General features: G+C 55.0%; 5 protein-coding genes across 5 annotated transcripts; 2 read left to right on the forward strand and 3 right to left on the reverse strand.

Moving 5' to 3' along the window:
• Positions 1-235: 235 nt before the first annotated feature.
• COL26b_011149 (uncharacterized protein) lies at positions 236-3,063 on the reverse strand (the record flags this gene model as incomplete). The annotated part of the gene is made up of 3 exons (XM_053183823.1): positions 236-2,487; positions 2,537-2,864; positions 2,959-3,063. 3 exons carry the CDS (start codon positions 3,061-3,063, stop codon positions 236-238), a joined length of 2,685 nt encoding a protein of 894 aa, XP_053032235.1.
• Positions 3,064-6,403: 3,340 nt separating this feature from the next.
• COL26b_011150 (uncharacterized protein) lies at positions 6,404-7,092 on the forward strand (the record flags this gene model as incomplete). Its single annotated transcript, XM_053183824.1, has 2 exons — positions 6,404-6,552; positions 6,654-7,092. The coding sequence occupies 2 exons, from the start codon at positions 6,404-6,406 to the stop codon at positions 7,090-7,092; spliced, it is 588 nt and encodes a 195-aa protein (XP_053032236.1).
• Positions 7,093-7,708: 616 nt separating this feature from the next.
• Positions 7,709-8,232, reverse strand: COL26b_011151 (uncharacterized protein; the record flags this gene model as incomplete). The annotated part of the gene is made up of 3 exons (XM_053183825.1): positions 7,709-8,000; positions 8,116-8,147; positions 8,209-8,232. The coding sequence occupies 3 exons, from the start codon at positions 8,230-8,232 to the stop codon at positions 7,709-7,711; spliced, it is 348 nt and encodes a 115-aa protein (XP_053032237.1).
• A 386-nt stretch (positions 8,233-8,618) lies between these two features.
• On the reverse strand, positions 8,619-9,786 carry COL26b_011152 (uncharacterized protein; the record flags this gene model as incomplete). Its single annotated transcript, XM_053183826.1, has 2 exons — positions 8,619-9,543; positions 9,659-9,786. The coding sequence occupies 2 exons, from the start codon at positions 9,784-9,786 to the stop codon at positions 8,619-8,621; spliced, it is 1,053 nt and encodes a 350-aa protein (XP_053032238.1).
• A 370-nt stretch (positions 9,787-10,156) lies between these two features.
• Positions 10,157-13,688, forward strand: RAD5 (DNA helicase rad5; the record flags this gene model as incomplete). The annotated part of the gene is made up of 2 exons (XM_053183827.1): positions 10,157-13,560; positions 13,610-13,688. The coding sequence occupies 2 exons, from the start codon at positions 10,157-10,159 to the stop codon at positions 13,686-13,688; spliced, it is 3,483 nt and encodes a 1,160-aa protein (XP_053032239.1).
• Positions 13,689-14,824: the final 1,136 nt, after the last annotated feature.

The following is a 14,824-nucleotide window of genomic DNA, read 5'->3' on the forward strand; positions in this document are numbered from 1 at the left end:
TATAAACGCAATCAATGATACCCAGATTGATGATGGTTTTTTATCATGCTATTACCACTCTTCTCCCCCTCATTTATCTGAACCGTTGGCGTCATTACCCATGTCCTTCATATATTGGTTATGCCTGTGTCGTATCTGCTATGCAATGCTATAACGAGCCGGCCATTCAACGACTCCCAAGAACCCGTCAATCACTCCGTATCGAAAAACACCAAATCCTGTGCTATGTACTAGCTCAAGCATTGCTCCTCGTCTGCCGACGAGGCATCTTCGGCGGATCGCCGTCGAACTCGAACCCGCCAATCTTGATCTTACTCTGACTGGTAGCGGGCTTGACCTCCTCTCCGAGCATCTTGCTCCTGATCTTTGCGCGGTGGTGCTGGGCGCCGGGGTCCTCGTACTGGATCTGCGTCGACGGCGGCTCCGGCTCCTCCTGGGGCTGCTCCTCTGTGGGCCGGCCGAGGGCATCAATCCGCGACTCGGCGCTGCCGCTGGAGGCTACTGAGGCGTTGCTGATAGCGCGGCCAAAGACGCGAGCCTTGCGACGCCGTGTCTGCGGTTGCTCCTCGTTACTGGGGGTTTCCGCACCCTTCTCAATGACGCCGAGAATCTTGCTGGAGAGGTCCTCCTTTTCTGCCCTCTTCTGCGCATCACGCTCTGCCTTGAGCTGGGCTTCCAGATCCACCTTTGGTAATTCACCACGTTTGAGCTCTAGCTGGCTTTCGACGTCCCCTTCCGCAGATATCATCACTTGATCGTCCTGTTTCTCATCAAGACGGCGATCACGTCCCCCCTCTTCAGCTTTACGCTGTCGTGCTCCCAGCGGGGTATCGGCGTCTCTCCCATTTTCGTCAACGATTTCTTGATCTCCATCGTTCTTCCTGCGCTGATCCTTCTTGACACTTTCCTGGGCCTCGCTCATTTGGGCATCCAGTGCGCCCTTGTCAGATGTGTGAGAGGGATCCGCCTCGGGCAAATCTTCGACGGCTTCCTGCGCATCCAATCTCGATATAGGTGTCGGGTCCATGCTGTCGGCGACGCTCGTCGTTCTTGACATGGCCGGTCTTGCCGCCACTGTAGAGATTCTGTTGCGCACGCTAGAAGATTCATTGACAGTCCCGCCACCGAAACTATCCATCTGATGCGACTTGGCAGTCTGGAACTGGAAAGACGCAGCTGAATCCGCCTTCTTCATACTCTGCCTTTGGGCCGCAGGTTTTGGACGGTCATCTTGGAAGGCGGTTTGGTCAATTCCCACAGCAGACGTGTGCCGTGATACAGGCTTCTTCGGCATGTGAGGGATAGGTTCGGACCGTGTTCTCTGGATCGGCTGTTTAGTTTCCTTGGGCTGTTCCTTGGGTTTCGGCCGGGGTTCGAGGTTGGGGTTTTGCTTGATTTCTGAGAACATGAATGTCCTTACGGGAGCATTGAAGCCCGTCGTTATGCATTCCCAAAGCCAGTCTGAGCCGACAATAGGTATGTCGTTTTCAAAGGCGAATTTCAACTTCTCTTTGCGCGTTTCCGTGATGGACTTGCAGACTAGCACTGAAGTAGTCTCGTTGAGTCTGGCTGCATACTTGGCGCCAATTTGCTTGATGGCCTTTTCTACGTGAAGAAGATCGATGCCGGTGAAGCCTGCCGTGCAGATAGACAGGCCCTCGAAGCCGGAGATAGGAAACACGGGAAACGGACGGCCCAGAACATGACCATCTGGGTCGCAAAGCTCCTTGTTGTGCAAACACCGCTCGATAAAGAACTCCGTTACTATCTGGATCTTGTCGACGTGTGCTGAAGGGACCTGATAACGTGTCGAGGGCTGAGACTCCTGCGGGACAATCAGAAATCTATGGCGTGGTCTGGCCCTGGGATCTGCAACCATCTCCTCGAATAGGTTATAGGTCTTTCCGCCGAGGGAACCTATCGTCTCGGCTAGGATCTTTGTCTTCCACGGTTCGAAACCAGTCATGAAGAAGTAGCACATCGAGAAGATGCCCGCATCAGGAGCTGGCCGCACCATGGCGTCGTGAATGCCCGAGTCTTGAACCTCGATTCTCTCGCTTCTGTCGGGTGCAGAAGACTCTCCGGTGGGTTTGCTGCCGAGGATGTCGCCCCAAAGCGACTCGCGCTGGCTACTAAGCTTCATACTCGCCGTCTTTCGCAACTTCCTCTGCCCACCCTCAACGACGCCGGATCTCGACCGCTTGCCGAGAGACACCCGCCTCGGGTTGACCTTGTTCCAAGCACCTTGGCCCTGCTCCTCAGGCGGCAGAGCCGGATCGAAGCACTGCTCGTCGAGAATCAAGCCACGCTCTACAGTCTGGTCGAGCCATGCGAGGGAAACAGTACGAATACCCCAGTTACGGGCAGCCTTGAACTTCTTTCCCTCTGGCTTATGTACGATCAAATGCGACACTCGTTTCGTCAGGTCGCCAGTGTAAGTGCCACCGTTGGCTTGAATTCGCTCGATGATTTGGTTACGTTCGTCGGCTACACTGGTGTCAGAACCGTGCCTCGCGGCGGATTTGGGCGAACCTACGATCGTCAAAGCCTGTCATGCACAGCAACAGGCTCCCTCGCTTCGATTCGGCAGGATTAGTGGCATCGGGGAGCTCGCCGCATGTCTCCAAAGGCTTGAGTTGATGTTCGCGTTCGACAGCCGGGAAGTCAATGTTGACATCCTCCATCCACAGCTTCCCTACGGCATCGATCCAGGTGGCATCCATGGCCTTGATATCGGAACGTTCCTTGGCGACATGGCGGTATTTTGGGGTGTCGTAGTCGCCGACAACGAGATGGGTTACGTCGGGGGTGAGGTCGTACTTGTGGATTCCGCCGAGCTCTTCGGTCTTTTTGGCTATTTCTGCCTGAAGGTGGTGTGAGAGAGTGTCCGGGCAGAGTTCGCAGGTGGAAAGTCTCGCGGGTGGCTGAGGGGCAAATGCGATGTGCATCACGACTTACCCGCTGGTCGGGAGGGATGCTGGTGCAGCAGACAACGACGCCCTTGAAGGGATGCGCAGAGTCGAATGGGGGTTCGCTCGACTCCCGACTGTACGGAGAGTCCATTTCTATAGCATATCGTTGGAAGGCGGTATGTCGGGTGAGCTGCTTGTATTGCTGTTGAAATTGGCTGAAGATTGCCAGAGAGTGAGTGACATGCGTGAAGCTGTTTCCAAGGGCAGCGGCGCGTCAAGGAAAAAAGTCGCGTCTGCTGCCTGCTCCAATCAATTAACGTCGGTGCAGCGATGGAAGTCTGCCCGGCAAGGAGGCGCTATTGGTAGACGTCATTGGGGGAGTGTGGGGCCTCTGGAGCACCCTCAGTGCACCGCAGCTGCCTGAAGGCGCGCTGTATCTTGGCCGCCAGTGATGGATCTAACATAGGGCTAGGTACCTAGGTTCTATTGATGTGCGATGTCCTGCAACTCACGGATCATCTCAACGATACCTACCACCTATCTTTCCTGTGTTTATGCAGATCATGATAATTCTGTCCTCACAGTGGTTCTCGTATGGCTAGGTATCTCGAGGTCCTTACAGATGCCAAGAATATGGGAAGAACTCGAACATACCACACGAACAAATTTGTCGAGCTGGATTCTTAAGGAACCTATCAAGAAAGACATCGAGCAACAGTCAGTGGTTTTATTTGCCTGGGTACCTCAGCTTGAAGGCTCAAATGGGTCATAAGGCACAGAGAATTGTGGTCGATTAGACACCCGTCTGAACTTCCAAGTCCTGCGTCTCCAAGGTAAGCCAAGTTTCATGATATCGCATGGCTCTGCATAGGGACGAAGAAGGTTGAGATGAAGCAAACGGGCGGGAAGGAATGACCCGAGACTGCTAGGTGAAAGTGGTGAGGAGAGAGAAAGAGACGCAGGGGGACGTTGACGGTTGAAAAGCAAGTCCCAGGCATGGAAGTCGAGTTGAAGCTCCATAGACTTGAGCCCGATTAGGAAGGCGGGGTTCCCACTTTCATTGACGGAGTTGCGGGAGGCAGGGACAGGCTGATTTCAGGCACCTCTGTGCTTCAGACACCGCTGGAGACCGCTCGCAGCACCCTGTGGCTCTCCACTGCCTTAGCGACCAACCGCTGTGAGGGGAGGCAGAGCCTTCCAGGTTGACCTCTCCAGCTGCCTGAAGCAAGAAAAAAGTGTAGGTGACCGACCCTGTGCTGCCTGCCGATGAAGGAGCTGCCCCGCCTCAAAACCGTCGGCCGCTCTTACCCCACCATCTATCTCAGCCTTGCTTCGTCCCAGTCTCCAAAGTCGCAGCTCTAGCTCTTTCCTCTGCCTTCCCTTCGACCACCACATTCCGCGACAACCAACGATCGACGTCCTTTGCGACCCTTGACCTGCCCGGAACCGACACCGTCTTTCGCGGCAATCGCTAGTCCAAGCCGACCTCGTCTACATCTACTGCACCGGCGCCCGAGTCACCAACCCACACCGTCGCAATCTCCTCTTGTCGGCAAAGAGAACAGCTGCGTCACGCGATATCCCCAGAACCTCACCTCCGCCCCTCGGGATCGAGACCGAATCGATACGACAGACTTGGTGGAACCACCGCAGCCACAATGCCGCCCTCGTCAACCCAGAAGGCTTTGGCGACCCAGTTCGTGCAGTTGACTGGTGCCAGTGACAGAACCGCACAACGGGTACGTTCATCTCCCACCGAGAAACATCCCAACCGAGTCTTGTCTCGCTCTCGTCCCTCGTTCGCGCAGCCCCCCAACCTCTCCCCCACTGCTGGAGAACCCCTCATCGTCCTACCCGACGTTGCAAGACGCAAGCCATGTCTGCTACCTACCGGAGGAACGTCGGTTGCTGTCGTGCTTTGCAACGTTGTGTCGCGCTGTCTTGCACCGTCTAGACGCTGCGCTTGGATGGGCACCGAGGCGACCTTTTCCTTGGCGGGGGAGGGGCAGACGGGAGACTATGGCGAATCGATGCAACTCTTGAATGCTGGATGAAATGCTGACTGTCGACTCTCCAACAGTACCTGAAGAACTCCGGCTACAAGATCAATGAGGCCGTCGATGCGTAAGTCATCCTCTCCATGTTCGACATGGCTTTTCTTTTCGTCTTGCACGTCGCTTTTGTATCCCTCTGTATCCCTCTGTTTCGTCTCTCGCTTCGGTGCCTGGATGTCTTTGCCCGGTTACGCCGCCTGCCAGTGGTCTTTTACCGCTCTTTTAAAGTGGTTTCCGAAGCATCCATCAATCGGACTGAAGAGCGTACCGGCCCTTCTCGGGGCAATTTGGCCTGCAGAGCAGCACGCCGCGCATGGATACGGACCGCACCTTGCTGTACCTCACGCTACCTTGCCTTGTCGGCGGCTCGCCCACGTTCTGACTGAGGTACCCATTGTGGGGGAGCATGCGGCCTTCCCGCCCACTCACTGCGCCGAAGCGCTGCTTTTCCGGGTTCGATAACGCTGCCGTTGCGCTGCGCTGCGCTGCGCTGCGCTTGCTGGACAATGCTCCTGCACCCAAGAGGTCGCAGCCCAGTCCCTTTTCGGGGTCACATACCGTCCACACAATCAAGAGAAAGGCCGGATCGACGCCGATTGTCAATGGTTCCTGAAACATTCAATCTGCGCTTAGAATGGCCCTTAAGTCGACGAACTGCCGTGGCAGCCGCCACTCAGGCTTGTTTCGACTAGCCAGCTCCTGTCTTTCCGTCTTAATTGACACCGGCGCTTCAACTCACGGACTGGCCCGGCTGCCAACCAGCTGCCAACCATCACTGGCGATCACGAAAGTTCGTTGAAAGGGGGGCCCAGTCGACACTCCCGCTACCCTTCCGAACCTGCCGTCTGCAAGTCTGCAAATAACACAAACTCTATACGGTTCTCCGGTGATACCGTATTCTCAGCTTTATAGCTCATCGCCCTGCGGCTCGTCTCGTGCTACGCCGGCTAGCCTGCTGCTGAGTTCTGCCAAACAACCGACGCCGCGCGATCCAGCGTTTATGAGAAGATGGGCTGGGACGGTGTGAAGCGCGCATCCAAAAGCATGTTTTCTTCAAAACGAAAAGGGTCCAAGAACAGCCCTGTTTGTGAGGAGAAAAAACACTCCGGGTACTTGAATTATTCTCGGCTTCCTGAGCAAAGTTGCCAGTCATGTCTCGTTTCCCACGTCGTCAGCACGTCGAAGCTGTTACACGTTGTCGACGTCTTTGTTAAACATCTCCACCACGTTTGAACGAGAACAGAGAACAACATGCTAACGGGTCTGTCTATAGCTACTTCTCTGGCACCAGTGGCACCACCACACCCACAACCTCAGCACTCGATACGTCTTTGGGTCAGATGTTCGACAAGCTTCGTGGTACGGGTAGACCGATCCGCTCTCGGTCCGAATTCGCTAACTTAAGACCTAGATGATTCAAGAGATGAGAAGGACACGATGGGTGTTGAGTCGACCATGGCCTATCTTGAGAATCTTGGCGTAGACCTCGAGAACGCCGAGATGCTTGTGGTCGCAGAGCTTCTTCAGTCGCCATCTATTGGCGCGATTACGAAAAAAGGCTATATTGATGGCTGGAAGACAACCGGGTATGTTCTTACCGCGCATATGTCATGGCTGCTACCCTGACATTGTCACTCTTGCCATTGAAAATCATGCACGCCGCAGCTCTTTACTAACAAGTATTCAGGTCCGCGACGCGTCAAGCGCACGCCGCGCACGTCAAGTCTCTGGTCAACACACTCGCCACTGATCCCGCTTACTTCAAAAAAGTCTACCGCTACACCTTTGTCGCTAGCAAGGAGGAGAACCAGAAGGCGCTAGCTCTCGACACAGCAAAGGTCTACTGGAGCGTCTTGTTCTCGCCACCAGGCTGGCAATGGAAGACCAAGTCTCATGACTGGCTCGAGTTGTGGTCGTCATTCCTTGATGAGAAGTGGACTCGTTCTGTCAACCGCGACATGTGGAACATGATTCTCGAGTTCGCCACCAAAACTATGTCGGACGAGACTTTGTCCTTCTGGAACGAGGACGGTGCCTGGCCGAGTGTCATTGACGACTTCGTGGCTTGGTGCAGAGAAAAGGGGGTTGGAAAGGCCGATTCCGCTCTTATGGACGTTGACGCTTAGAAATCGGAGAAGAAGAGGAAGACGCCTATCCGCCAAGAACCTCTGCTTGTACGGGAGGACAAGCTGAAGAATACGAGGTCATTGAGGGCTCATAAACGCGCCAAAGTCTACGCCATAGTCCACGGTTTCACAGTCGAAGGTTATCGAAGCCCCGAAAGCTCCTGATAGGGATAGATGTCTGACATCGCGCGTATCAGCGGGGCATGGTTGACTTGGCGAACGTTCATACTCCATACAGAAATAGTATCAGCTGTCCATGGGCGTTGGACGCTGCTGACGTTGGGAGCGGGCTGCATCGGATTCCAGCATTAGCCAGTACACAGATATGACTCACGAACTTCAGACTGATTATTATAGTACACATCGCCCCTCTTGCGCTTTTGGTGTATGCTTGGAGATCATTTCTTCTATTTTGTAGTTTCGTGCCACGTAGTTGTACACTCCGCGCTGTGACCGGCTTAATACAGGCCATCAAAAACCCGGCGCTGGCTCGGGAATATTCAATATCATACATCCTCCACCGGTTTTAAGACTCCATGTCTCTAGATTTCCTCGCGGCACAGAGACCCTTGTCCTCTCGCTCATCCTTGAATTCGTCCCTCTCGTCTTCACGCCCTTAATGGCGTCCATCCCACTTGACATCACCGAAGCGGGCGGCGGTCTGGAGCTTGCCGTCGCCGAGCTTGACGTGTGCGGTACGAATGACGCGGGGATCGAGGTTGATGGTGTTTCGCATGTCGGAGTGCGTGGCGGACGATGCGTCGTAGCGCATGACGAAGTAGTGGCCCGACTTATGCTTCATTTGCGCCCTGGAAACGGGGCGGGGGAGCTGGAAGACGCCCCAGTTGGCCATGCCGCGGATGACGCCGCCATTGCGGAGGATGATTTGGCCGGCGGTGAGGGCGATTCTATGGTAGGTAAATATTAGGATGTACCAAGAGGCGGGTTGGGGGGGAAGAGTAGAGAGAAGATCGTGGGCCGGTGGTGGTGCGGTTCGGAGGGGAGGGGGGCTTGGTCGCATACTCTTTCACCTCGGCGAGGTTGCCCGGACGGACCTGATGGAGATGTTAGTCACTGGGTTGAAGCATAAAGTGCCTCGGGAAGTGGAGGGCTTACGATTCCTACGAGTTCGTACAACATCTTGTGGTCGACATTGACGATACTGCGGTTGAGTCGAGAGGTGGATGGAGCTTCGCGATAGCCAAATTATTTCGGAGGGCCTGCGCCACAGGTGTGGAATTTTCCGATCGCTGAATGTGGCTTGTGACGGTGTTTGGAGGAGCTTCAGCCACGACTGTGTGACGTGTGATGGGTACGGATCATCCGCACTGTCCCCGCGGTCGATTGAGCCAATCCAGCTGATTCAATTGTCATCACCAAGTCGAAGTCCGAATGTCACTGAAATTTTGGCTCTGACTGACGGAGCAAGGTTGGTTATTTTTGTTAACAAGGCCGTGACAGCCAGTTATAGTCGTACATGCATATCCTACATAGCTAGTCCCTTGATATTACAGTCCTACATTGACTTAAATTTGTTGCTTGCTCGTGGCGCGCCACAGGCGCCATGCCAGTTTCCAGCTCGCCTTGACTGCGAACGGGTCGAAATTGCTCGCCTCCAGGTTCGTGAGATACTCTTGCGCAGGAATAGCCTCCAGCAACACGCCAAAGCCGCGGCGAATATCTCGCTGCACGTCGTCCTCCTGGTCTTCCTCGTACACGTGCTCCTCCTCACCCTGGTGCTCAAAGTTGTGCCCCGCATCCTGGCCCGCCCGCAGATTCTTCAGCATCTCGCGCGCCGTGATGAGGTGGTCGTTCGCCCTGGTCGCGACCTTGAACACCGCGTCCTGGAACCCCTCCGCCTCGGGTCCGTACCTGAACACGTCCTCCTCGCGCAGGTTCACCTCTGACATGACATCCAGCGGCAGCAACAGGACCGGGTCCCGCGGCCGCGGAGGCTCCGCTCCGGATGGCGTGTGCACCTGCGTCTGCTGCGGCGCCGCGAGCACGGGGATACCCCTCAGCGTCGCGACGATGCCGCACGCCTTGCCGATGTGGCTCGCGAGGTGGTCGACCTGCATCGAGCGCAGCGGCATCGCGGCGAGGACGGCGTACATGAGCGTTGAGTACGTGTTCTCGGCGTACTCCTCGAGCGCGGCCAACGAAGCGAAAGGGCGGTTGTTCATGTGCTTCTCCCTCGTCTTGATGACTCTCTGCGCCCAGAAGCGGATCGAGCTCGCGGTGCTGCTGCGGGAGCGTGCGCGCAGGTCCTGGAGGGCTTGGTGGAGGAGGACACAGATCGGCTCGGCGGGCGGCGTGCCGGCGAAGGTCTTGTCGATCGACTCGCGCCAGAACTGCATGCGCAGCTGGCCTATAACCGGGTTCGAGACGACTTCGGGGAGGCGGACGAGCTCGAGGTTGAGGGCGCGTAGGGCGAGGTATGCATCCTGGGCCCTGGGGGAGAGGAGCCGGTAAACTAAATGAGCATCGTGGTGGCTGTGTCTAGGGTGTTGTTAGCAACGAATATCGAGGTTGCTACCCGCTGCTGATGAGAGGCGATTGCACTTACTGAAGCTGCGACTGGCAATACTTCCTTGCCTTGACGACGTCTGCGTCGGTGATGATGCCCCTGGCTCCCCGCGGAGGGGTCTGTACGAGCCTTCTCAGGCCATGGCCAACGATGCGTGGTCGATTCATTCAGGAGAATGCGCTGTTGTAATGCGCCATGTCGGAGATGCTTCTTCAATCTGAAAATCGCAGCTTCAAGGCGAGTGGGTCTTCTTTACAGTGCGGTACAGCTGGGGCGACGGGATGCGCAAAATGCCCGAGTCAACCACTTTTTTCTACGGTGTACTAACCCAATTATGACGTCTTGCAGAGGGTGGTTTAAGTGGCTTACATAAGGTGTCACGCAAGCACGTGATGACCCGACGCGGTCAGTCGCGCTGACTGATTCGCCTCGCGTCTCCATTCTCTGGAGCTGGGTTGAGTGTACTTTTGGTCGCCTGTTTTGGCATTGTAATCCTGCCACCTTGAAGGACACTTTGGGGGCATTTCAAGTTCTGTAATGGATTTCACAGGCTCTCCCGAGCCTCCTGCCAAGAGGAGACGCTTCTTCTCCGACGATGATGCCTTGAGCCACCACTCGAGCCCGGCGCTGCCTACCCCGCCGACACATCAGAAGCAGCGGTTCTTTCAAGATGTCGACGACGACGATAGGGCGCAGATCAAGAGCGAGGATGCCGAAGCGTCTTCCTCGCCATTGAAGTCACGCGGACCGCTGGTCGAGCAGCCCATCGAAGATGCCTCCAACCGCGCCGCCCCTCCTCCATCCGATATCCAGCGCGAAGAGTCCGCCATGACTTTCGACCAGGAGATGTTTGAGAGCTTCGTGGGCGACAAGGTTGCTGCGGATGTGCTGGATGTTATACGAGAGAACTGTGGGAACAACTTGGAGCGCGCAGTCAATATGTTCTTTGACGGCACATGGAAGAACTTCAAGAAGAAGGCTCTCTCGGTCAATGCTTTCGTTAGACCGTCCCCCGCCGCCGCCGCCATATCGACCGCACAAGACGTCACGATGGAAGATTCCCCGAAACCGATCATTCGTCGAAGCATGCCCGAGTCTCGATACATTGGATCTCTTGGTGTTGAGGGCTGGGCTACGCGCAGCGGTGCCAACCTCCTCAAGCATGGCGATGTTGTCAAGATTGACAGGCAAAAGATCCAGCCTCCCAAGGCCACACGAGTTACAAAGTTTGGCGTCACGACTGTCGCCCCTCGTGGCGGATCTGCTGCCGCGAGACGCGTAGATGTCTTGGTGCGGTTTACGATGAGCAGCGGCATGGAGATTGGGAGACTGGCGAAGGAGACGGCGGAGTGGGTATCGACATTAATGGACCAAAAGATTTGCCGCTTCGAGGGCACATGTGTCTACGCCCCTGAAAGGCTACGGACGAACGACACGGTCTTTATCCAACTCAAGTGCCACCTGCTGGCTTCGGCATTCCACAGTCCCGGGTTCAAGATCGCAGAGAACAGGGCGGCGGGGTTTTTTGAAGAGAAGGAGTCCACAGAAGAGAAGGAACTTCGGTTGCGACAGGTCGCTTTGGTCAAACTCCTGCACGAGATCAACCTCGAACCCACGAGAGTGAATTCGGCGGCATCGAAGAACGCGAAGAACCAGAGACAAGGGTTGCTGCAGGCGGCGGAGATGGACGAGAAGAAGGAGAAGGAAGCCACAAAGGCCACAGCCAAGGAACCGGGGTCTTCCCCTGGCTCTGACGAGCAAGAAGACGGCGAGGAGCTGGAGCAGGACCAGCTAGACGCGCTGTACCGGAAGGCACAGTCGTTTGACTTCAACACACCAGAGGCGGAGCCGGCGGATACGTTCGCGATGGACCTGCGGCCATACCAAAAACAGGCATTATACTGGATGATGACCAAAGAGAAGGATCTAAAAAGCAACCGTGAGCCCAGTATGCATCCTCTATGGGAAGAGTATGCCTGGCCACTCAAGGATACCGACGACAAGGATTTGCCTCAGGTACAGGACCAGCAGCACTTTTACGTTAACCCGTACTCAGGCGACATGTCACTGGACTTCCCCGTCCAAGAACAGAACTGCCTAGGCGGTATACTTGCCGATGAGATGGGTCTCGGCAAGACCATTCAGATGCTCAGTCTCGTCCACTCGCACCGGTCCGATATTGCTCAACGAGCCAAGGCGGAGGGCGGTGCCCCTGCGTCTGTCAACGAGCTGCCCAGACTTGCTTCAAACTCATCCAATGTGCTCTCAGCGCCATGTACGACGCTCGTTGTGGCGCCCATGTCACTCCTGGCGCAATGGCAGAGTGAGGCTGAGAAAGCTTCCAAGGAGGGCACTCTCAAGGCCATTGTTTACTACGGCAACGAGAAGGCCAGCAACCTCCAGGCGATGTGCTGCGAGGCTAGTGCTGCGTCTGCCCCTGACGTGGTCATCACCAGCTACGGAGTTGTCCTCTCCGAGTTCAATCAGGTGGCCGCCAAAAAGGGGAACAAGTCCGACCACACCGGTCTGTTCTCTCTCAACTTCTTCCGCGTTATTCTTGACGAGGCCCATCACATCAAGAACCGACAGTCGAAGACAGCCAAGGCTTGCTACGAGATATCCGCTGAGCATCGCTGGGTTCTGACTGGAACGCCAATCGTCAACAAGCTGGAGGACCTCTTCAGTCTGGTTCGCTTCCTCCGCGTTGAGCCATGGAACAACTTTTCCTTCTGGAAGACCTTCATCACTGTTCCGTTCGAGTCGAAGGATTTCATGCGCGCACTAGATGTTGTCCAGACGGTGCTTGAGCCGTTGGTCCTCAGACGAACCAAAGACATGAAAACCCCCGACGGCGAGCCACTCGTTCCTCTTCCACCGAAGCATGTCGAGATTGTTGATGTCGAACTGGGTGAGACAGAACGAGAAATTTATGACTACATCTTCACACGAGCAAAGCAATCGTTCAGGGAGAATGTTGAGGCTGGTACTGTCATGAAAGCCTTTACCAGCATTTTTGCCAACATTCTGCGGCTTCGTCAATCATGTTGTCATCCCGTCTTGGTGAGAAATAAGGAGCTTGTCGCAGATGAGGCGGAGGCTGGCGCAGCTGCTGACCTAGCTGCCGGTCTTGCGGACGACATGGATCTTGGGTCGCTCATCGAGCAATTCTCAGCCACTGTATCCGAGTCTGAGTCGAACCCCAATGCATTCGGTGCGCACATATTGGGACAGATTCGCGATGAAGCGGAGAATGAGTGTCCCATCTGCGCGGAGGAACCCATGGTCGAGCAGACCGTCACCGGATGCTGGCACTCAGCCTGCAAAAAGTGTCTTTTAGACTACATGAAGCACCAGACCGATAGGCATAAGGTTCCTACCTGTCCTAATTGCCGAGCGGAGATCAACTATCGCGACCTTTTCGAGGTTGTCAGACACGACGATGACCCTGACATGTTCCAAAAGTCGAAAATCAGTCTGCAGCGCCTGGGCGTCAATAACTCATCGTCCAAGGTGGTCGCCCTGATTAAATCTTTGCGCGAACTGCGGAAGGAGCAGCCGCGTGTCAAGTCGGTCGTCTTCAGCCAGTTCACGTCGTTCCTGACGCTAATCGAGCCGGCGCTGGAGCGGGCCAACATTAAATTCCTGCGCCTCGACGGCACCATGGCCCAGAAAGCCCGCGCTGCGGTGTTGAACGAGTTTCAGGACTCAAAGACTTTTACGGTGTTGCTCATCAGTTTGCGTGCGGGTGGCGTGGGACTGAACCTGACGTCGGCGAAGAGGGTATACATGATGGACCCATGGTGGAGTTTTGCGGTGGAGGCGCAGGCCATCGATCGTGTGCATCGCATGGGACAAGAGGACGAGGTGAAAGTTTATCGGTTCATTTGCCATGGAACAGTGGAGGAGAGGATGCTCCGCATCCAGGAGCGGAAGAAGTTCATGTGAGTTTCTCTGTGGTTCGGTGCATTTGCTTCTGCTAACTTCCTTCAGTGCGACTTCGCTTGGCATGATGAGTGATGAGGAGAAGAAGCTTGCTCGTATTGAGGATATCAAGGAGCTTCTAAGCTAAACGGGCGACTGTGGATAATAACACTCATGGCTAGTATGTACGAACAATTATGGTACTGGGCGTTTAACGCACCCAGGATGACACGCGACGTGTCGATGAAGATGACATAGATAGCATACGTATCCTTCCATCGACGAAATGATGGCAAGACACGTTGAATAAAAGCTAAAAGGGCCTTACTCGGTCAAAGACGTGGTCTCTATTGTGCCCATTGTGCAGCATGCCACGATGCTTTGAGGAGATGAGGTGAATCATTGGCAACAAAGGGCGCCGAAGTCCGAGGTCGTGAAAGACCTCTGCACCTTGCTTGACTAAACATCGTCGAAAGGATATTTAAATAAAATTCAAGTAGAAAAGAACGCCCGCAGCAAATTTGGTGACGCTCGTTGCAAACCTGCCTTCTTAGATCGTGTAGGTTAACATGGCCCAAGGTTGAAATCAATCACCTCACCTTCATTATCTATACGGCGACAACAGACCCCGTTACGAATACTCAACCGGCACCTCTGGGTTATTCCACGCGACATTTGCCCGAAGGTAAGTCGAAAAAGGCGAGTGCGCACCTTCCACTTCGCCTCAAACCAAACTCACCTGCGCACCTCACCACCAAAGTCGCACCCGCATCACACACCAAACCCACCAGAACATGATAAAGCAGCAGACGCAGGTCATTTGAAACAAACACAATCCTTCACGCCCTCCGAAATATTTTTTTACGGTTCTTTACGGAACGGACGATATTTGACGGCAAGAAAAAGAACGAGGGCCTACTGACTTGACGACTGTCTCACCCGCTCGACTCACGCCCACGGCGCAGTGAATCACATGAGAGCAGGCGCGAAAACCACAACCAGAGGCCGCCATCGCCGCATGACCTAAAATTTAGGCACGGGTTGGACTTTGGCAGGCGGGAGCTAAACAGCACCACGAGTTTTCCGGTGCGAGTCACGACAAGAAAAAGCAGTCGCGAAGGCCTCAAAAGAGAATTTTCCTCGTTTTCCTTTCCTCTTTTCAGTTGGAGAGAAATCTCCCAGAGAAGAAATTCCGATCGCTATTCAGATACACACTACATTCGCTTACACAAAGACACCAACTATCAACAGCGCTGCGCTGCAGCAGCAACACTAGCCTGACAA

The sequence above is a fragment of the Colletotrichum chrysophilum genome (assembly GCF_026319265.1).
Source record: "Colletotrichum chrysophilum strain AFK26 chromosome Unknown scaffold_131, whole genome shotgun sequence".
In the NCBI taxonomy this organism is placed as follows: Eukaryota; Fungi; Ascomycota; class Sordariomycetes; order Glomerellales; family Glomerellaceae; genus Colletotrichum; species Colletotrichum chrysophilum.